Raw genomic sequence first — 23618 nt, 5'->3', positions numbered from 1 at the left:
ATCAGTTGTTAGCTTTAGGCCTCACTTTCTCTGAGAAACATTAATTTAACTTTTTATTATGGGAAAATTTCAAACATGTAGTAAATAGAAAGAATTTGATGAACTTCCAGGTACTGTTCCTCAACTTCAGTATTTTAACCTTTTATCTGTTCTTCCTTCATGTAATCCTTCTCCTCCCAGCCCAGCACACAGTTCCCCCCCCCCCCCGACTAGAGTATTTTAATGCAAATCTCTGTAAGCATATCATTTTACCTAAAAAATACTTGGAATTATTTTTAACTCTAACTAAAATATGAGTATCACACCAAACAAAATTAGCAGTAATTCCATCATATGATCTAATACCCAGTTCAATTTTTGTTCCTGGTTGTCTCAAAAATGTCTTTTTACTATAGGTTTGTTGGAATAAGAATCTAAAACAGTGTCTACACATTGCATTTGCTTGTCATATGTCTTAAGTTCCTTAAAATAACCTTACTTTAAATGGTTCTTAGATACTTACTGTAACCCGTAAAAGCTAGCTTTCAGTGTAATGAAGTACTATTGTGCTCTTGTGTGGTAAGGAAGAATGTGCAGGACTAAATCTCTTCAGAAATGGACTAACTCCCTCACATTGGTGAAAGGCTTTCTTGTTCTTACCAGCATTTGTATTTTTAATGTTGTAGGTTGTATATAGGGATTATCTGTTGATAAGAGAGTTCATTGACTCACCCAAGCATGAACAACAAGAATGAAAACTAGTTTATCTTTTCTCCTATGAAACTAAGGTCTATATATATAAGTTCTTTGAAACAGATTCTTTTACTGATCTTCTTAAATGAAATCATTAAACAATGTAAGAAGAGGTTTGGGCAAACATTTTTTTTTTAAGATATGCACTACCTAAATCCCTATATTGCATTTTGGAGTTGGTATATGGTATTTTTTTGAAGTATTTTTTGTAAATTAAAATCATCTACAAACTTTTGTATATACTTTACAGTATTTTTTAATGTGTCATTTCCTCAGTGATTAATATAACTTTATATGGGTATAGTGAGTTTTGGGTTGCTGTATTATTGCTGGGTTTGATTGTTTGGCTTATATGTAATGTTTTCACTTTGAGTAGGGTATGTTTTCATGGTGACTAATCACTGCATGGGTTAAAATATTTATCTTGGGACAGTTTCCATCTTACAAAAGTAGATATTTGTACGTAAGTCTTTGCAGATATTCTAGGTATATATATGTATATGGGAAAACTTGATAAAATACTCTTCTGAATTTGCTTTTAGGCTTCCTGGCAACACTCGGACAAAAATTGGCTTCATAACATTTGATAGTACAATCCACTTCTACAGTCTTCAAGAAGGTCTCTCTCAACCTCAGATGCTAATAGTTTCAGATATTGAAGGTATATATTGTATATGTAAAATTATTTAACTGCCTTAAGAATTTTTAGTTTTAGAAATATTTTATGACTGACGAATTAGGAATGTGTGGTATGATTCTATGGTATTGAGGAAAACCTTGAGTATAAAATCATAAAATTGTTGGAAATGTAAGAGTCCTTCAGTCAAATCTCTTATTTTACAAAAGAGGAAACAGAACTATGGAGGTAAAGTGAGTTCTGAGCAAGGCAACAAAAGCAAGTTAATGTTAAATCTCATTCAAGAACTATTTGAGGATAGACATAGACTGTGGAACAGAATAGAGAGCCCAGAAATAAGCCCTCACATATATGGTTGATTTTTTGACAAGGATACCAAGACCATTAAATGAGGAAAAAACAGTCTTTTCAATGAATGGTTCTGGGAAAAGTGAACATACAAAAGAATGAAGTTAGATCTTTACCTTAAACTATATAGGAAACAAACTCAGTGGATCAAAGACGTAAACTTAAGAACTAAAACTATAAAACTCTTAGAAGAAAACATAGGGGGAAATATTCATGACCTGGGTTTGGTGGTGATTTCCTAGACATGACAGTAAAAGCTGAGACAACGAAAGGAAATAAATAAATTGGACTTCATCAATGTTAAAAACTTGTACGTGAAAGAACACTATCAAGTGAGTGAAAGAGAAGTCAGAATTGGGGAAAATACATACATATGAAAGTCATATATATGATGAAGGAATAATGTAAAGAACTCTTCAGCTCAACAACAAAAGAATAACACAATTCAAAAATGGACAAAGAACTTAAATAGACAAGTCTCCAAAGAAGATACACAAATAGCCAATAAGCATGTGAAAAAATGCTCAACATGTTTAGTCATTAGGGAAATGCAAATCAAAACCACAATGAGATACTGCTTCATATCCATTAGAATGGTTATTAGCAAAAAAATGGAAAATAACAAGGGCTGGCAAAATTGTGGAAACATTGGAACTGATGTATGTTGCTGGTAGGAATATATAATGGTGCAGTGCTATGGAAAACAATTTGGCAGTACCTCAGAAACTTAAAACAGAATTACCATTGTGATCTACCAGTTCTACTTCCCAGTATATACCTAAGAGAACTGAAAGCAGGCACTCAAAGAAATACTTGTATACCAACGTTGATAGTAACATTCACAATAACCAAACATTGGAAACAGCCTAAGTATCCATCAACAGATGAATGGATAAATAATGTGGTATTTACATAAAATGTAATATTATTCATGTCCAAGAATGAAATTCTGATGAATTCTACAACCTTCATGAACCTTGAAAACATTATGCTCAGTGAAATAAGCCAAATGCAAAAGGACAAAAGTTGTATGATTCTGCTTGTATGAGTGGATGAATTCTTAGGGACAGAAAGTACATTATGAGTTACCAGGGGTTTAGGAGAAGGGGAAGATTATTTGATGGGTACGGAGTTTCTGTTTAGGATGATGAAAATGTTCTGAAAATATATAATAATTACACAGCATTATGAATGTACTTAATACCACTGAATTGTACACTTAAAAATGGTTAAGGTGATCGATTTTGCATATTGTGTATATTTTACTGTAGTTTAAAAAATTAACTCACAATGGATCATAGACCTGAATGTGAGACTAAAACTATTAGAAGAAAACACTGGATTAAGTCTTTGTGACCTTGAATTAGGCAGTGATTTCTTAGATATAACACCAAAAGCACAAATAAGAAAAGAAAAAAATAGATAAACTGGGCTTCTTAAAAATTAAAAACTTTCATGTTTCAAAGGATACCATCAAGAAAGTGAAAAGACACCCACAGAATGAGAGAAAATATTTGCAATATATCTGATCAAAGTACGTATCTAGATTATGTAAAGAACTCCTACAATTTAACAATAAAAACACAGCCTAATTAAAAAAATAGCCAAAGGATTTGAATAGACATATCTCTATTCTACACCATATTCAGTATAATGTATATTCAGTTGGCTGGTAAGCACTTGAAAAGATGTTCCATAACATGAGTTATCTGGGAAATGCAAATGAAAACCACAATGAAATGCCACATCACACTAGTTAAAAAATTCTCAAACACAAATCGAAAATTTTTTGTTGCTCTGGGCTTGTCTGTGAATGACCATGAAAGTTCCATGAGTATTGGTTTTGGGGTTACAAATAAATTTTAATGAGTAGGAAAGTTCACAAATACAGAATCTACAAATAATGAGGGTTAACTGTACATCTTTAAAATGCAGTAGTTAAAGAGCCCCCTTCTGTCTTGGTTGTTCTAAGTCTCACAACAGATCAGCCAGTTCATTCATTCATTCATTCATTCATTCCCTAATCTGTCTACTTACTTGGCATAAAATAAAATCACTGAGCAGGTGATTCTGATGATGAGCCAAGTTGTGAATTTATGATGTTGTCCAGCCTCTCAATTTTTTACATAAGCTGATAAATGGAATATCCCTTACTGGATGTCACATAGCAAACATTTTTAAAAAGGACAATAACAAGTATTTGCAAAGATGTGGAGAAATTGGAGCCTTCATTGACTACTAGTAGGAATGGAAAATGGTACAGCCATTAGGGAAAACAGTCTATCAGTTCTTTTAGAAGTTAAACGTAGAGTCATCATATAACCCAGCAATTTCATTCAATACAATGCTCAAGAAAATTAAAAACTTTTCCACACTTTAAGTCAACTGTAATTCAATTTTTAAAAAATTCTTAAATATGAGTTATTAAAAAACAAAAGAAAACAGAACATGTCCACACAAAAATGGGTGCATGAATGTTTGTAACAGCATGGCCAAAAAGTGGAGACAACCCAAATGCCCCTCATTTGATGAGTGGATAAATGAAATATATCCATACAATGAAATGTTTTGTTATGCAGCAATAAAACTGAATAAAGTACTGATAGATGCTACAACATGGATGAACCTCGAAAACATTATACTAAATGTAAGGACCTCTCATACTGTGACTCCATTAATCTGAAATGTCCAGGAAGGGCAAATCCAGAGACGGGAAGACTAGCAGCTGCCTAGAGCTGTGGGAGTTGGTGGGGAAATGAGGAGTGACTGCTAATCGGTATGAAGTTTCCTTTTGGGATGATGAAAAGGATGTAGAATTAGATAGTGGTGATGGTTGTGCAACTCTGTTTGTGTTAAAAAAATCACTGAATTGTGTATTCTACAAGGGTAAATTTTGTAGTATGTGAATTATATCTCAATAACACTTTTAAATCTTTTTAAACAAAAAGAAGAAATCCAAACAGTGGACAGTAGATTTTTTTTACATGACAACGAAAGTAAATATTTAATGTTTCAAATTATTTGTTGGTGTTTTATAAACATTATGATGAGCTTTAATTTTTGTAATAAAAAATAAATAGTACAAAAGTGTGAAACATTTTTTGAGAAAGTGAGACTCCTTATAGTGCTCCACCATCACCTACATTTCCTTCTCAGCTTACTTCCTTCAGAGGAAGGGCATTTAATTCCTAAGAGTAAATTTGAATCCTGAGACGCTCATCTGATGTGGCCAGTTGATACACCTTCTGATTCACTTGTTTTATAGTACCATTAGTAGAATGGGGGACTTATTTATGACAAAGTATCTGCTTTTTGAATGACAGAGCTGTTGGTGGGCTGTATTCTGTGTCAAGACATAGAATTCTTGTGTGTCATCTTAGTCAACATTTTTTTTTTTAATGCCAAGAGTGTTTCTTTGGCTGCTTCTGGGGCTAAGCAATTCTGAAGCAGGATTCTAAATTGTCTTTAATTTAAGAAGCAGAGCAATTGTCCAAACCCTTACTGAGTGCTTATGCATCAGTATTTTCTATTTGAGAGGCTATTTACTTTTTATATGGTAACAAATAAGTTGTAATAAAAACCTAAATCATTGCTCTTTTGTTGACTCTTTGAACATATGTAGACATTGCTGTAAAAGTGGTGGAGGTGGTGGCTTTTCTGTAAGTATGGGGGTGGTTAACTTTATCAGTGTTACGTATTTGGAACACCTTTAACAATCAAGTTTTGTTTAAAAGAAATATTTCTTTATTCTTTCAGATGTTTTTATACCTATGCCTGAGAACTTATTAGTAAATTTAAATGAAAGTAAAGAGGTAAGAGACACTTTCCTATCTGACATGTTTAATTGAAATGTTGAAGGATTATATTTTTGAAATGAACTTTAAGTAGAATTTTTCTTCTTTCTGTGACATTTCTAATATGTGTAGCATTTTATATTTGCTGTTAGTTAAAATTCATCAGATAAACAGCTTTTAAGTTTGCCCTTGAACTGATTGTTTTTAAGTTTAATATATCAATTTGTAGTAGGGTAGACGATAAGCCTATTCCATAAAGGAGGAAAACCTGAAGGAAACCTGCCTTGCCCGCCATTTGGGAAATTGGGAGGGTTGCTGAGATAAGCTTCTGGTCACTACATAGAAGCACTTTAGCTAGGCTGCTTTCAGTGCCCTTTGCTTTTCTGATTCACAGAGTGTCATTGGGGTCAGTTCAGAAGAAACTCTTATTACCTGCCTGGAAATTGCCATGACATAATACAGTGAGAGGTGAACAGAATGTGTCTGAAGGGGGGATGTTGTCTACCCTGTACATGCATATATGCCGTAGGGGTAACATTTTAACTAGCAAGTCTATGGTCTCAGCTGTTGGCAACGGTGACTTCGCCATACTGCGAAGTATTTTTTTTCCCATTAACTCTTTTTATTTGTACAACCTAACCTGAATAGGTAGCTGTTTTTTGTTTTTCTTTTTAGTGATATTACTAGTTGGCAAATTTACTGGCTATCTTAGATTTTGCAAAGGGGAAGAGTTAAACTCACTTTGGAACTGAAAAGAATAAAGTGTGTAGAGGTGATTGAGAAGGCCATATTTCATGGCATTTAAATAAATCAAATCTCTAAACTGATGGTTCTTTTGGATACACTTTGGACTTATAGTCTTGCTGGACTACTGCATGTGCAAGAACTGTAAGGCCCCAATTTTGATTTGTCTTGCTTGCCAATTTATAATGTTGACTTAAAATGGCTTTCTTGTCATTTGACCAACTTCATTGTTTACTGTACTGTCTGTAGATTCTCTGACCATCATCATGACTCAGTGTCTTGTCTGTTGTATTAGTTACTGACTTACTGTGAAAAAAATTAATTGTAACACTCTTGAGTTTTCTTGCTTTATTTCACAAGCTTGTCCAAGATTTACTGAAAAGTTTGCCACAAATGTTCACCAAGACCCTAGAGACCCAGAGTGCATTGGGTCCAGCACTTCAGGCTGCCTTTAAGCTGATGTCCCCAACTGGTGGTCGAATGTCTGTCTTTCAAACACAGCTCCCAACTCTTGGAGTGGGAGCCTTGAAACCAAGAGAGGAGCCCAACCAAAGATCATCTGCTAAGGTTAGAAAATCTTATCAAATGTACAAGATTTTTGCTGTGCTTTGTCCCTTTGACTACAGAGCTTATTTAAAATTTATTTTTCAGTTGTAGAGAGGAGAATATAAGGAAATAGATAAAACATTACTCTTTTATGTAGATATTTCTATTTTATTACACTATTTTCTGCTTGATTCACCCTTACCTTGTGTTTAGATATTTAGCAGGCCACTAACAATGCTGTCTGCCTTTGACAAGAAAATTGGGCAGACCAAGAGAAGAAGCTTGCTAGGGACAAATTAGAACCTTGATGACCAGTAAAAAGTAGTCATAATTTTATATGTTGACTGCCATGGATTGCTTTTGAGCACCTTGTGTGTGTATATCTCAAAAGATTATGCAAGTGTGACCATATACTATAATGATTAAGGTGTCAACCTTGGAATAAGTCTGCCTAAGTTCCACTGGTTTTTAGATGTGCAACCTTTGCCTCCCTGTTTCCTTATATTTATAATGTAAAAATATTGATAGTACCCATCTCTTATGATAGTTGAAAAATATTACATGTGAATTTAGAAGTTTCCAGCATACTAAGCATTTAATAGATTAGCAAAATTAGTATAATAGGTGTATTTCTTTTTTAAGGTAAAACAAAATAGAAAATTCTTAAGCAGTACATGTTTCTTACTGAAAAGAGAGAACATATTACAAAACAAAAGGATTTTGTAGAATGCCCACGAATAATTGTCAACTGTTGGTATATATAGATAGGTATTTAAATTTTATGACAATTTAATCATTTAAATTTTTTTTCTCTTTTTAATGATTAATAGGACATTCACTTGACACCATCAACTGACTTCTATAAGAAATTAGCCTTGGACTGTTCTGGTCAGCAGGTAGCCGTTGACTTATTCCTTCTCAGTGGACAGTATTCTGATTTGGCTTCTCTGGGTAAGTTCTTTCTGATGATTATTTTTGTCACGTGAATATCAAAATGGTATTTATATGATGGTTTTCTAAATGGAGGACAAAGTGAACGAATTCTTATTCCCTTGGGAGAATTAGTCAGTTTAGTCTATTGTAAACCTTATAGTCTTGTATTCTAAACATTTATAATAGAGAAATTTTTATATTACTATTTAAAGGGATGAAATAATCATTTTTTGACAGTATTTAAGAAGTTAAAGAAAGATTGATCCAAATGCCTATGGTTACTGGTGTAGTAATAGAATGTATTAATAGTAATAGTAGTGGCAGAATTTAAAAGGAGTATGTGTTCTTTTTCAGGTTGTATTTCTCGGTATTCAGCAGGTAGTGTCTATTACTATCCCTCTTACCACCATCAGCACAACCCAGTCCAAGTACAGAAATTACACAAGGAACTACAGAGATACCTCACTCGAAAGATTGGCTTTGAGGCAGTCATGAGGATTCGGTGCACCAAAGGTGGGGATCTTTTTTTTTTTTACATTAACAAAGGTGTAATTGTTGCTTTTGATATGAATAAATATGCATGTTTTCACCTAGTCTTATAAAATTTGTTCTTCTAATATTTTGTATTTACTTTGATGGACTGTGCAATTAAGAATAGAGAAGATACATTGTTGAAAAACTATTCAATAATAGGGACTATTTTGAATATACTAAAAACCACTGAATTGTATATGTGAAAAGTGTGATTTTTATGGTATGTGAATTATATCTCAGTGGAAAAAAAATCATATCCCCAAAGAAAAAAAAGCATATTATTGATGGGTTTTCATTCCACTTGACTGAATACTAGTAGTGGAAGATATTTTTAAAAACTATTTTTAAAAATTATGGTAAAATATACATAACAAGATTTACCTTTTTACAATTTTTAAGGATACAGTTGAGTGGCATTAATTACATTCTCATTTGTGTAACCATCACCACCACCCATCTCCAAAAGTAGAGTATCTTTTAGTTTGTATTCTTCTCACCCTTCACCTGCCATTGACACCTTGCCACATGTTGCTTTGGAAATAGTCTCACAATTTCTTTCTTTTTTTTTTTTCTATATAAACATTTTTTATTGAGTTACAGTCATTTTACAATGTTGTGTCAAATTCCAGTGTAGAGCACAATTTTTCACAGTTTCTGAATGCTTGTATCGAGTTTGTTTTTCAGGATAAATGTTTTGTGGCTGTTAAATGTGATAACTATTTTCTTATGAGAGTGGGAAATTATAATTCTTAATATTTCATTTCTCTACATTATCAGCCTGGTTCTAATCTTTTATTCAGATTTTAAAATATTATTGCTCTGTAAGAAGGTTGAAGCAATCATTGTTTAGAATGGAACAAGTATGTGAAATATGTGGCAGAAAAATAGATATCAAAAACTAGGGATCCACAAACCTGTCCACTAGATAGATATTGAAGTCTGTTGGTCAAATGATGTGCCAGATGAAGTTCTCTATTATCCATCACTGTAATAAAAAGAACAAAAAGATTGATTAAAGCAACCAAAAAGGAAACTTATATAATCTCTTATATAAGGTATCCGGTAAACACTTGAGGTTGCCACATCTCCAAACTGCTCACAGCTATTGGCATCATCCATAACCAACGAGTTACCACAATAGCCTTCTATTTCTGTTTTCTTTTTTTCTAATACAACTTTATTGAGGTAAAATTTACATATCCTATAGTTCACTCATTTGAAATATACAATTTAGTGGTTTTAAATATAGTCACCATAGTATTACCATAGTCAGTTTTACAACACTTTCATCATCCCCACAAGAAAACCCTGTGCTGATTAGTAGTCACTTTTCATTCCCCTACCTAGGCAACTGCCAGTCTACTTTCTGTTTCTATAGACTTGCCTGTTCTGGATATTTCATATTAATGGAGCCATATAGTATGAGGCCCTTTGTACTGGCGCCTTACACTTAACATAATGTTTTCAAGGTTCATCCATGTTGTAGCATGTATCAGTATTTCATTAGCCCCCCAACTTTTGCAAAAATACTCCTTTTTATTTCTCAGTAGTTTTCCATTGTATAGATATACTCCATTTTGTTTATCCTTTCATCAGTTGGTGAATATTTGGCTTATTTCTACTTTTTAGATATTATAAATAATATTGCTACGAACATTTGAGTAGAGGTTTTTGGACCTGTTTTCATGACTCTCAGGTCTATACCTAGGATATACTTGGGTCATAAGGTAACTATGTTTAGCTTTTTGAGGAATGGCCAAAGTATTTTCCAGCAATTACACCATTTTTCATTCCTGCTAGCAATGAATAGAAGTATTGATTTCTTCACGTCCTTGTCAATGCTTATTATTGTCCTGTCTTTGATTTTAGCCATTTTAGTGGGTGTGATGTGTTATCTTTCTGAGGTTTTGATTTGGATTTCCCTATTCGTTAATGATATTGAACATCTTTTCTTGTGCTTATTGGCTATTTATCTTCTTTGGAGAAATGTCTATTTAGATCCTTTATCCATTTTAAAACTTGGTTTGTCTTTTTTATTGAGATGTTAAGAGTTCTTTTTGTATTTTTAGATATAAAGCTTCTATCAGATATATGATTTGCAAATTTTTTGCATTTCGTGGGTTGCCTTTTTCACTTCTTAATGGTACCCATTGAAGTACATTTGTTTTTAATTTTGGTGGTGTCTCATTTATCAACTTTTTTCTTTTTCTGTTTGTGCTTTTGGCATCATATCATAGTATAAAAAACCATTGTGTAATCCAAGATCACAAACATTTATAGTTATATTGTCTTCTAAGTGTTTTATATTTACAATTCTTTTATTTATTTTTAGTTAACTTTTGTATTTGGTGAGGTAGGTTTTTTACTTCATTCTTTTGCACGTGGATATACAGTCGTCCCAGGACCATTTGTTAAAAAAAGACTGTTCTCTCCCTATTGCATTGTCTTGGCATCCATGTTCCCTTGTTGAATTGTTGATTGTAAATTGATTGTAAATGTGAGGGTTTGAATTCTGGATTCTGAATTTTATTCTTTTAATCTATATGTCTATCCTTATGCCAGTACCAAACTTTCTTGACTGTTGTGACTTTATAGTAACTTTGAAATTAGGAAGTATGAATGCTCTATTTTTTTCTTTTTTACCAAGATTGTTTTGTGATATACTGGGTCCCTTGCATTTCGATATGAATTTTAGGTTTCTCTTGTCAGTTTTTGCAAAGAAACCGGCTGGTATTTGATAAGGACCTCACTTAATTGGTAGATAAATTTGGGGCATATTGCCATCTTAACATTATTAAGTTTTGTCATCCAAAAACGTGATATGTCTTTCCATTTATTTAGATCTTCTTAATAATTTTTTCAACAATATTTTAGTTTTCAGAGTGTAAGTTTTGCATTTTTTGTTAAATTTATTCCTAAATGGTTTTTTGATATTATAAGCAGAATTATTTTAAAATTTTCTCTCCTATAAATATAATTAATCCTTTGTATATTGATCTTGTATCCTGCACCCTTGTTGAACTTGTTTATTACTTCTAGTACTTTTTTAGTATTTATGTCTTAAAGGGCACATTTATTATATCCTATTAATTCAAGATTGATAGACCTCAAAAATGATTATTTCTGCAGATATGGCCTCTAAATTAGGGGAAGTGTACATCCTAAAAGTGCTTTTAAGATTTTTCTCCTTGGCAGGACAGAAGCTGTTTTATATGTACCTAACTTTGTGAAAGGAGTTTAGACGTACAAACCAACCTATGCCCTCCTTCTAGAGTACTTAATTTAATAAATCTTTGTGGTAAATTTGCTTAGGTTTCTCTCTTTTTTAAATGATAAATTTCATTACACATGAAATAATATGCTCTTGGTAAAGCTAGGGGGGAAAAGGTACAGTACAAAAAGATGTCTCTTCCTTCTCCTCATTCTCCTTTTTCTCCTCCTCCTTCTCCTCCTCCTCCTCTTTTTTTTTTTTTTTTTTTTTTTTGTTGGGGGAAGTAGTTAGGTTCATTTTATTATTTATTTTTAGAGTATGTACTGGGGATTGAACCCAGGACCTCATGCATGCTAAGCATGCATTCTACCACTTGAGCTATACCCACCCCCACATCTGGCTTCTTTTTAACCACATCTATTTTTGTACATGCAGGCCTGCATCCTTTTTTTCTTGATTACTGTTATAAAGTTGGTTTTTATTTCACAAGCAAAATATATACCTGTTACTGTAAACATAAAAAGGAAACATTATTGATAAACTAAAGTCCTCTTCTGTCAGCTTGTATGTGTGTGTTATTGCACTTTCACTCTGTCCTTTTACATAAGTTATTGCAAGCACATTGCTGTGATATCAAGTTATTCTATACATTTACATACTTACATACCTCTCCATGGAAAATATATAGTACAGTGTAGTAGCATAAATAACATTGTACATGATTTCAGCAAGTCTTGAAGATCTAATATTAGTATATGTAGATCTGTCTCATGTTTTTTAACTTCTGCCTATCTTCAGTAGAATGTACACACTACAGTTTAGTTATTTTCCTACTGATTGGCAGTGAAGATATTTCTGATTTTTTTTTTGTTGTGACAGAAACAGTAATGCTTATTTTTTGTTGCCCATATAATTGTATCACTTGAATGATTGTATCTGTAGGATAAATTCTTAGATATGGAATTACTAATGTCAAAGTAAGTATTCATTTAGAATTTTGGTAGATATTGCCAAATTGTCATCCAAAAAGTTGTTTGAAATTTTGAATTCATTTAAGAAGGTATCTTTTATCCCTCCCCCACTCTCACTAATTACTGTGTATCATCTAATGATTCTGCTCCCAGTTACAATGTGAGGGTTGTTTTTCCCCATACTACCAAGCAGTTAACTCAATTCTGACATTGTCTACCTCGAGATAGTGTCATACCCCACAGGTTAAGGTTCAGTCTCACACAATTGCCCCCTAAATCCCCACCCTCCCACCACCCACATTTCAGAAGCCAGTCACAAGTCCAGTTTGTTACCTGTGCTTCTGAACAACTGGCTTTAGATTGGAGGTTCCAACGAACCCCTCTGTTGGAATTACTGGCTAGTAATTCAGAGAAACATTTTACTTACTAGATTACTGGTTTATTATAAAAGAATATAACTCAAGAACAGCAAGATGGAAAGGTGCATAGAGCGAAGTGTGGGGAAGGGAAAGGATGTGGAGCTTCTGGAGCGTTCTTGCTCTTTCTGAGAGCTTCACTCTCCCGGAATTTCCACGTATTCACCAATCCCAAAGTTCTCTGAAAGACCTCATCTTTTTTGGGTTTTTATGGAGGCTTCATTACATAGTCATAGTTGATTAAGTTATTGACAACTGATGATTGGTCCCACCTTTGTCTCTCCCCTCCCTGGAGGCAGTGGTTAGGGATTGCACTACACTTTCAGACCCTTTAATCCTATGGTTGGATCCTCTGGCAACCATCCCCCATCCTTAGGTTACCTAGCTGCTTTCCAAAAGTCACCTCATTAACATAGCAAAAGACGCCTTTATGACTTTTAGGGGATTCTGAGGGTTACAGGAGCTCTGTGCCAGAAACAGGCAAAGACTGGGTATATATTTCTTATAAACCACAATATCACATCCAGACTTTTAAATTTGCTCTCTGCCATTCAGATAAGTGAAAAGGATACAATGTAAATATTTATATGTGGGTGCATATAAATCATTTTGATGAATTTTTCTCTTCTAGGTCTTTCCATTCATACTTTCCATGGGAACTTCTTTGTTCGGTCAACAGACTTACTGTCTTTGCCAAATGTAAACCCAGATGCTGGGTATGCAGTACAGATGTCAGTGGAAGAGAGTCTTACTGACACTCAATTGGTTTCCTTTCAGTCAGCACTTTTGTATACATCCAGCAAAGGTAAGTTTTCGTTTGTTTGTTTTATTGTAGCAAAAACACAAAACATGAAATCTATCCTCTTAACAAAATTTTAAGTCTAACATACATTGTTAACAATAAGCACAATGATGTAGCAGAGGTAAGTTTTTTGATTTGGCCATGTATTTTATGGCTTGTGATAAACTCTTTTTCTTTGGAATTAATGATTCATTTCTGTTAAGCCAAAAGAGTATTCTTAACCTAAAGAGGTTTGTTGCTTATCCTGGTAAAGCCAAGATGTTTGGTATTTACTATTTTAAGCATTTTATTTAATACATATTTATTGAGGGTCTATTTAGTGTCAAGCACTGAAATATGTTCCAATAACACAACAGTCAATAAAATTGAATTAAAAACTGTTTTTTTCATATTGCTTATTCTAGTAGGGGAGACAGAAAATAAAGAGGATAAATAAGTAAAATAACAGTGTGTTATATAGTGATGTTAGTTAAGGAGAAAGAGAAAACAGCTGAAGGGTTTAAGAAGTGCTGGGGGCCTGGTATTTTAAGATAGGGTAGCCAGGAAAGGTCTCACAGACGGTGACATTTGAGTTAAGTTTTGAAGAAGCTCAAATGGAAAATAAACACTTTTTAAGGGTATCATTTATTTAGTACTAATTAATTTATAATATGTTTTGTTCTAAAGATGATATGAAGGCTGGTTAAATTAATTTTTATTATTTCAAAAATTTACAGCTCTCACCCTCTATTTTGTTTTGTCCCCTTAAAAAAGTTTTGGAAGTGTTTCGCACTCTGTCTACTCACCTTTACAGCACCACCAAAATCTATAAAAAGTGTATAATAACAGATATTTTAATAAAACCTTTACAGAAGTTCAGTTTTTGTATTATGATTATAAGGAGACTGAATACCATAAATGTAAAATGTATTTCTGTCTCTAGATAGCATTTTTTAACAAAAGAACATCCCATTCTTTTTTTCTGCTCATTGATTTTTCTTAACCCCAAAAATCTCCTTGTGTTTTTGTAGTCAGCCTCTTCCCTGTCCCCAGCCCCTGGCAATTATTGATCTGTTTACTGATGCTATAGTTTTTGCCTTTGCAAGAATGTCTTTTGAATGGAATCATACAGTAGATAGCTTTTTAGAAAATCTGGCTCTTTCATTTAGTGCACTTGAGATTCATCCATGTTGTTGCATCTACAAGTAGTTTCTTACTTCTTATTCCTAAGTAATATTCCGCTGTACCCAGTTTGTTTTTTCACTTCCCAGCTGAGGTACACTTGGGTTGTTTCCAGTTATTGGCAGTTTCAAATATAGGCCCTGTAAATACTTGCGTATGGATTTTTGTGTGAGCATAAGTTGTCATTTCATTCAGGTAAATACTTTTCAGTGTATTCACTGATGGCTGGGTTGCATAGTGAGCACATATTTAACTTTTTAAGAACTTGCCAAACTATTTCCTAAGTGGCTGTAACATTTTGCATTCCCATCAGCAGTATATGAGAGTTCCAGCTGCTCCTCATCCTCACCAGAATCTGCTGTTGTCAGTGTTTAGTTTTTGTTTCTTGTTTTTGGTTTGAGTTTTTGGGTTTTTTTGTTTGTTTGATTATAATTTCTATCCATGAAAATAAATCTTTGTCATTCTGAAAATTTCCCCAAGATGGATTTCTAGAATTAGAAATAAAGAGTGTAGAGATCAACTCTTTAGAAAAATCTTGGTATTGCCAGATTTGCTTTTTTTAAAAAAGAATTCTTGTTTTTTATTGATTTAGTCGATTTACAGTGTTAGTTTCAGATGTACAACAAAGTAACGCAAGATTGCTTTTTAGAAAGATTTTACCAGTTTGTGCCTTTTTATTTCAGCCTCTGATTTTGTGTGTGTGTGTGTATGTGTATGTCTATGTTTTTATATTAGTTTTCATCTAGAATAGAAGCTCTAAATAACGTTACCCTATTTTGCAGATACTACTTCGGCAAATAATTTGTATGAGCTCCTCATAGATACGTGTTCATTAGTCTTCATATGTCAGTGTAGGTTGTAATGTGGATATCCTCTCTAGTTTTTTTTACTTTTTCCTTTGATGTTCAAGGTCTTGCTGATTAGAAATTTTTAAAAGGTTTACATGATATTTGATAATTTGATGGTTCTCAAAAGGTTTTCATTTTTGTTTCTTGTATGTATTGTTTTTTGTTGTTGTGGGTTATTACCAAAGAGAAAGTACTATGACCATTTGTTGATTTATTTTAAATTTTTTTTCTGTGATTTAAAAGAAAAGTATAAAATTTCTTTGGACTTAAAGTATCAAAACAGACTGTAGAACACATCTTGGAGTGGTGTTGTCTTACAGTATATATATATTTACCTAAATTTTTTATTATAAAAAGATAAAGTAATCAAAAATTCAGTAAAGAGATTTTTAAAAAGCTAGCATGTTACCATCATTTGAATATGATCTCTATTGTCTTTTCAGTAATAACTTGAAGAAAAATAATTTTGTAGTGAAAAAATCAAAGAAATAAAACTTTATTCACTGAAGTTTTCCTACTATCTCTGCTTACTGTTTGTAACCCTGTTTGGTTCTAAATTGAAAAGAAGTGATTTTTCCTAGTAACTTTAATACAAACTTTTTTTTTTTGTATAGTTGTCCCTTGCTATCATTTGTGTGTTTTCTCCAAGGTGAAAGAAGAATTCGTGTTCATACTCTGTGTTTGCCAGTTGTTTCAACTCTGAATGAAGTTTTTCTTGGAGCCGATGTCCAAGCAATTTCAGGATTGTTGGCCAATATGGGTAAGAATTGTTATCACCTATTTAAATGTATTGCAAGTAATAATATTTGTAAAATAGTTTTGTTTTCCTTTAAATAATTAGCTTTAAGAGTTCAACGTTTTAGATCAGGTGTATATCTGCTAAGTAACTATTTGAATAAAACAATCTGTTTCAGATAACCTCATCTTTTTTTTTAATTTAAACAGCCTTATTGAGATAATTTCACTTTATTGAGATATAAGTGGTATAGTAATCTAACCCATCTAAGTAAACAATTCCATCGTTTTGAGTATATTTACAGATTTGTGTGGCCATCACTTCAATCTAATTTTTGAACATGTCTGTCACCACCGAAAGAACCTCATGCCCATTGACAGTTACTGCTCACTCCTTCTTCCCTCACTGGCCTTAGGCAACCACTAAACCGCTTTCTGCCTCATAATCTGCCTGCTGTGGACTTAAATAACCATGTTTTACTTAATGTCTCCCATCTCATATAAAGTTGCCTTCTTGAAATTTTTTTTAAGCCCTTTTCTCAAATACATAGAGCTTAACATCATTTTGGTCCTTGCCTCCTTTCTCCTTTAGGGATGATTGCCCGTGGGTCCATTTGCTTCAAACACAAATCTGCCTGTAATAGGAGTAATTACCTATTTTCTTGAATTCTCTATTGGGAAAATTTTTAATGGAGCATAGTAAAGAATCCAACCTTGGGGGGAGGGCATAGCTCAGAGGTAGTGTGCATGCCTAGCATGCACAAGGTCCTGGGTTCAACCCCCAGTACTTCCACTAAAAAATAAATAAACCTAATTACCTCCTCCACCAAAAAAAAAAAAAAGACAAAAAAAAAAAAGAATCCAACATCACTGCTTATTTTTTCAACCTCACTTTAGTCTCATATGTTGTTAAAAGTCAAAAATCTTGACCTAAGAAATTTGAGGGTCATTGCCTTTATATTTTGTTGAACTAATACTTTTTTGTAACAGTATGATTATTATTATCTTCATTGCTATTATAAAAAACTACATATCATGGATTTTTTTAAAAAAATCTTCATAACCTGCTTGACAACAAAGGATTGCTGTGTTACTAAATTTGGTTAATCCCAATATGCACTTTTTTTCACATTTTATCAAAATCTTTAAAATCATGATATCTTCAACTGATGAAGTCTTAGAGTTCCTACTGATCAGGTAACAATAGTCTTCATACTTTCTTGCCTATGTTCAAATTTGGTCACAGCAGTTAATAACATCACTGCACTGAGTGTATTTTTGGTACTGTGAATTGAATTTAGTTATAGTTTGAGAAGTCTTCGAAACAATTATATTTAAATCATTATATATTATATAACCATTCAATTTTTAGTATTGAAAAAAATTTTGAGTATGAAGAAAAGCATATAAAGAGTGGCATGACATGATAAAAATCATCGAAATAGCTAAGAGCTCTTTCAATAAATATATACACTGTATAGCACAGGGAAATATACACAAAATGTTATGATAAATCACAGAGAAAAAAATGTGACAATGAGTGTGTATATGTCCATGAATGTCTGAAAAATTGTGCCGAACACTGGAATTTGACACAACACTGTAAAATGATTATGAACCAATAAAAAAAGTGTAAAAAAAAATAAATAAAATAAAAAAAAACCAAGAAAAAAAATAAATAAATATAAAATAAAAATTCTGTGTTAAGAAAGCATGTGTATTTTTAGCAGAGTTTTTTTCTTTCAATGATCTATAAAATAAATTGGTGGCTTATAATTAATAACATCTCAGATTTGATGGAGTATAGTTTTACCAATTTATAGATAAGGAAACTGAGGATTAAGAAAGTTAAATTACTTGCCAAATTTTCATACTGCTAGGAATTAGCAGAGTAATATTTCAGCACAGGTTGGTTTGATTCTTCAAAGTATTTGCTTTTCTTTATTTTTGTTTTTATTTTTTATTTTTTGGAGTAAAGCAGGCTTTTACTGTTGACGAAATTACATCTGAGTTGCAAAAAATTTTTTCCCTGTATTCCCCTGTTCAATCTGGGCTACCACAGTCAGACAGACAGAAAGTGTGAGGAGACTTTTCTTGTATCTGTAATGGAAAAAGTGTGTGCATTTAACTGCTATGTTTGGTTCCTTGTATATGTAATAACTTAGAGAAGGAATTTGTATAATTAAAAAAAAGAAAACCTATCTCTTCTATCCTCAACAATGGGGTAGCTAAACTTCTGTCTTATTTCTCTTTTGTCCCTACCTCAACCTCTGTTAGCCGTTGACCGGTCTGTGACTGCCAGTCTGAGTGATGCTCGGGACGCCCTGGTGAATGCCGTCATAGACTCTCTTTCAGCTTACCGTTCTTCAGTCCTAAGTAACCAGCAGCCTGGACTCATGGTTCCTTTTTCTCTACGGCTTTTTCCACTGTTTGTGTTGGCTCTCCTTAAACAGGTAAAAAAAAATCAAAGCCAGAAACTAACACAATAAAAATGTCAATGGCCAAAAATTTTATCTTTTGAACCACTAAACATTGTATATATAACTTTATGCTAGTTAAGTTTCCTGAGGACAGGAACCTTAACTCTTATTTTACCTTAAAGGATTTGTAACCCCCCCCAAAAAATTACAAAATACTAATTTAAATATGTACCTTGTTTGTAAGAGATGCTAAGTGTTCACTGACATTATCAAAGATGCAAATGATGATCAGTTTTCTAGTTTTTCAAAACAAGAATTTATATTTTGTTGCTTGACCATCACATATGAGACTCTTCTTATGACTCTTTCCTACTCCCTACAGTATTTCAGCCACATTTCACTTCTTAATCTTAGAAATGTTTTCTCACACATGTGTACCTCTTTCCAACATCTGTATTACATTTTCCTATCCTTGTCTTTGAGCTCAAATGTTCTCTCTCTGGCAGATGCCTTTCCTTCTCTGGCCCAGTAGCTTTTCATGCATGTATTTATTTATACAGTCTTTATTTTGGTATTTGTCTCCCCTGCTTGCCCTTTGCCCATAACCCTGCCTCCTGAAAAAAAGAAAAAAAGGAAACTCTGGCCTGGTAGAGGAGGCTTATTTTTCCAGTGTTCAAAATATAATGTTCAAACTTACAGGCTTAGGATAACCTTCCCTTATCAAATTTTATTAAAAAGCTCATGTTAAATTACCTTGGAAGCATCCTAGATTTTGGAATTAATTTAGGACCGCTCTTTTCAATTTGTATGCTCTCTGAACGCTAGCACTGACCTGTCAGGTGTATGTTGTGTCTTAGGTGAGAAGGGCAGCCTGCTGCACCTTGATAGGGGTGGCTTTTGAATCTGCTTCTAGTTTCTTAAACTCAAATTATGTATTTCCACTTTTGAATATAATGTAAATGCATAGAGATTACATAAAAACTTAAGTTTTAACATTTAGAAGTCTGAGCTCTTCCCTCTTCACGTCTTTCCTTCAGTGCTGTTTTTCACTGAGGCTTGCCTTCCCTCATTTCTCCATTTAATATACGACACTGTCATCCTATCTCACTCTGACATTCTTTATCTCTCTTCTTTCCTTTATTTCTCTCTATAGCATTTAGCACTGACATATCACATATTTTGCTTATTTATTATTTACTTCTCCCTTACTAGGAATTTTGTCCATGGGGACAAGGATTTTTATCTTGCTCTTGTACCACTTTGTCCCAGCATCTAGAACAGTTCTTAGTACATAGTAGGCACTCAGTAAATATTTTTTGGATGAATAAATAAATGGGACTTCTGTCACCTTCCATATTACTCTTTCTTTAAGAGCCTTTTCTGATCTTCTTTACTTACAGTCAGTGCACTTGTTTAAAGGCAAGTTTTATTGCTGTTATACCTCTCTTGTCTTTTTATTCCTTTCCATCAGTAGGAATGCTTCAAATCTTACCTCAAAACTTCATTATTCTTCATGGAGCTAATATACCAGTTGAAACTCACTAATTATTAACTCTATTCTGCTAAATAACTGTCCTCAAATTATTAATTTTCCTGGGTGATTTATAAGCTTTATTACATTAATTTCTCTAACTGTGGGAGACACAAGAGTAGTTCACCACCATTAATCATCACCCAGTCTTTATAGAACACTTAGATTTTTGATCCTTCAAATGTGTCTTTATTTTGCTATCTGCAGTATAACTTTTTCCTTCACGTGATGTTATTTAGTTAGATTTTTAAGTCACTATTGCTGTATGGTTGATAGAGTGTTAGGTCTATTTCACCAATTAGGAAACAGATACTAGAGATTAAATGGCTTTGCCACGGTCAGGTAATTAATTTGCCAAGACTTTTACATGGGGATACAGCCACAATTTAATAGTTGTTGTGTGACTTATTAAAATATATTTTTGAAATAATACTTAATAGTAAGTTTGTTAATTCGTCTGAAGATACTCTTTTAACAACTGTTATTTGCAGAGTTTTATATGTATTTGGTAAATTCATTTTTTGCTGGTTTTTTGGTTTTGTTTTGTTTTTGTTACAGAAATCATTTCAGACTGGGACAAATGCACGTCTAGATGAACGCATTTTTGCTATGTGTCAAGTGAAAAATCAGCCCTTGGTATACCTTATGCTCACAACTCATCCCAGTTTGTATAGAGTTGACAATCTCTCAGATGAGGTAAGATTGATTCATTTTTTTGTAGCCTTGAAGGTCTATAAGCCTAATTATATTGACTCCATTGCAGAAATGAAGAAAGATGTGGGGAAGCTTTTTATTTTATTCCTTTGCTAAGTCTGTGTAAAGACACTTTGGTTTTGGGGAGCTCCTGAAAGTAGTGCCTTTATTTAAGTTATTAAAGTAATAAACTTTTATTAAGTTTATTTCAGACAAATCTTTAGAGCAGATCTAAATAAATGAAGAGATTGTCAAATTGGCCAAACCTATGATTTATTTAAACAAATTGATCTGAAAGGAGTATCCCAGAGTGAAGTTAAATCTAAACAACCCCAGTCAATGTTTAGTGTAATGGTGTTCTTGAGTTAAAGAAAAAATATTTATCTAAGTTGTAACATTATTTTCCCTTTATTGAAAACTTACCTGAGTTAATGTCACAAGCATGAAAATGTTAAATCATAATCTTTCTTTCTAACATGGTGATCAAGGTATTACCAAAATAGAATATATAAATATTACATTAAAATTTGTTTTAACAATATTTTGGTTGAAAACCTTTCAAAGTTAAAAGATTTTAAGATATCTTAAATAAGATAAATATTTATCTTGCATGTATAAATTAGAAGTTACCTATGAAATTTGAGGTAACTTTTGAGCAAGTGAAAACTGTTGATGAAATTATTAGTTTGTATTATAAAAATAATAACTCAAGATTAATACTGTGTTTGACAGGTTCAGATAACTGGGCCTACCTTTTTTTCACATTAAAAAATGGCAAATTAACATAAAAATAAAAATGCAATATATTGTATGTCTATTATATGGAAACCACCAGAAAGAAGAAGAAAATAATATATAATATATACGTTCAATTCACTTATAATATATACTTTCAAAGATAAGCACTATTATGATTATCAGTCGTGTATTTATCAGCACTCTCTTGTTAGCAGATAAGCTTAGGAAAGGAAGGGGACTGATGTGATACTCCAAAACAAAGCAGAGGAAAAGTTTAGGGTAGAACTAAACTCAGGTCTAGCTCAGATTCAAAGACTTATCTTTGCATTGCCTCATTGTTTCAGATCAGCCTTTTCTACAAGACTAGGAAACACAGCCACTGATAACGTCCTATCTTTACCAGCAGAGAGAGACAAGGATCTCTTTTCTTAGTTCACATTAATTTCTGATTGGCTATAATTAGGTTATGGTCTCTCTTGCTCCCTATATACCCTAAGGTCAGAAGATTTAAAGTATTGTGATTAATAGTCCCTGGTGGAGCTAAAACCTCATCACAAGGGAATACCCTTTGGTAGGTCAGTATTTTATTTACTTTCTCCCTTAGATAAGGTTTAATTAAGTACCTAGTTTAAGTACTTTAATAAATTTTTGGTTAAAACTTGTTATGAATATTTAAAGGTATGTGTTTGTGTCTGTGTTTTAACATAGCAGTATAAAAAAAAAGATAGCAGTATAATAGTCAATTATAAATGAGAAACTTCTATTTCTGACCTTAATAAATAAATGTTAAATTGGAGAGAACTATTAAAAACTCATTTGCATTAGGCTTTTATTCTTCCCTCAGGATGTGTACATGATCTGAGCCACGTAGTCATCTATTCTTACTGACTAAATTCCATACTTTATTTGGATCTCACTAATGTCATTTGTTCAGGAAACATGGATATTGATTGCATTTATTGTATTAGTTTTTAAAATAATAGTTAAGATCAGAAGTTAATTTGGCTTTATTGGGATTCATAGTGGTTTTGTTTAGATAAGTGATAAATAATTCTTCCTATTCTTTATATTTCAATATGAGTAACTCTGATTTACCTAAATAACTTCTAAAGTCTCAGACGTAACACTCATAAAAATTTTTGTTTGTTTGTTTAATTATGGCTCCCTGTATCTAAAACTTTAATCTTTTGTTTAATTCTTTAGGGAGCAATCAATATCAATGATCGCACTATACCTCAGCCGCCTATTCTTCAGCTTTCAGTGGAGAAGCTGAGCAGGGATGGAGCTTTCCTCATGGATGCAGGCTCTGTGAGTAGTCTGACTGAGCCAGATTCTTCTCTCTGCATACTACTGTACCTCCATTCCTCTTACTTTCTCTCTTCCTTAATGTATTTAATCTATATACTTTTGTATTGGCCACCTTCTCCCTCCATAGTCTCCTTTCATGCCATGCATAAAATGTCTCATGATAAATAGTAGTTATCATTAGTTCACTTGAAGGCTGTACAGTCTCACTAAACTTACTCATTATTTTGATCTTTTAAAACATAGTGGTTAAAGGTGAGTCAACAGCTCACTGTTCAGCTACATCTCAAAATAATTTTCTTCCTGTCCCCAGGTACTAATGCTTTGGGTTGGAAAAAATTGTGGACAGAATTTTCTCAGCCAAGTTCTAGGAGTTCAAAACTATGCATTAATTCCACAGACTATGGTAAGACTATGTTATTATAGTGATTGTAATAGACTTAAAAGGTATTTCAAATGTGGCAAAACATGAACATCCTATTTTGAAATCATAGCGTAATATTAAAAGTTTTCCCAAAA

At 32.8% G+C, this 23618-nt stretch overlaps 1 protein-coding gene across 1 annotated transcript in view; it reads left to right on the top strand.

The window, feature by feature from the left end:
• SEC24A (SEC24 homolog A, COPII coat complex component) overlaps positions 1-23618 on the top strand; it is a 62215-nt gene that overhangs the window by 33994 nt on the left and 4603 nt on the right. Inside the window, exons 11-21 of the mRNA XM_006212800.4 lie at positions 1275-1393; positions 5474-5529; positions 6616-6822; positions 7632-7752; positions 8089-8247; positions 13498-13671; positions 16327-16437; positions 18690-18865; positions 20922-21059; positions 22998-23102; positions 23413-23505. Of these exons, the coding sequence (XP_006212862.2) occupies positions 1275-1393; positions 5474-5529; positions 6616-6822; positions 7632-7752; positions 8089-8247; positions 13498-13671; positions 16327-16437; positions 18690-18865; positions 20922-21059; positions 22998-23102; positions 23413-23505 (1459 nt within the window). The remainder of the gene's footprint in view (positions 1-1274; positions 1394-5473; positions 5530-6615; positions 6823-7631; positions 7753-8088; positions 8248-13497; positions 13672-16326; positions 16438-18689; positions 18866-20921; positions 21060-22997; positions 23103-23412; positions 23506-23618) is intronic.

This window comes from Vicugna pacos, chromosome 3 (genome assembly GCF_048564905.1).
Source record: "Vicugna pacos chromosome 3, VicPac4, whole genome shotgun sequence".
Classification (NCBI taxonomy): domain Eukaryota; kingdom Metazoa; phylum Chordata; class Mammalia; order Artiodactyla; family Camelidae; genus Vicugna; species Vicugna pacos.
This window is presented reverse-complemented; position numbering and strand designations above follow the sequence as displayed.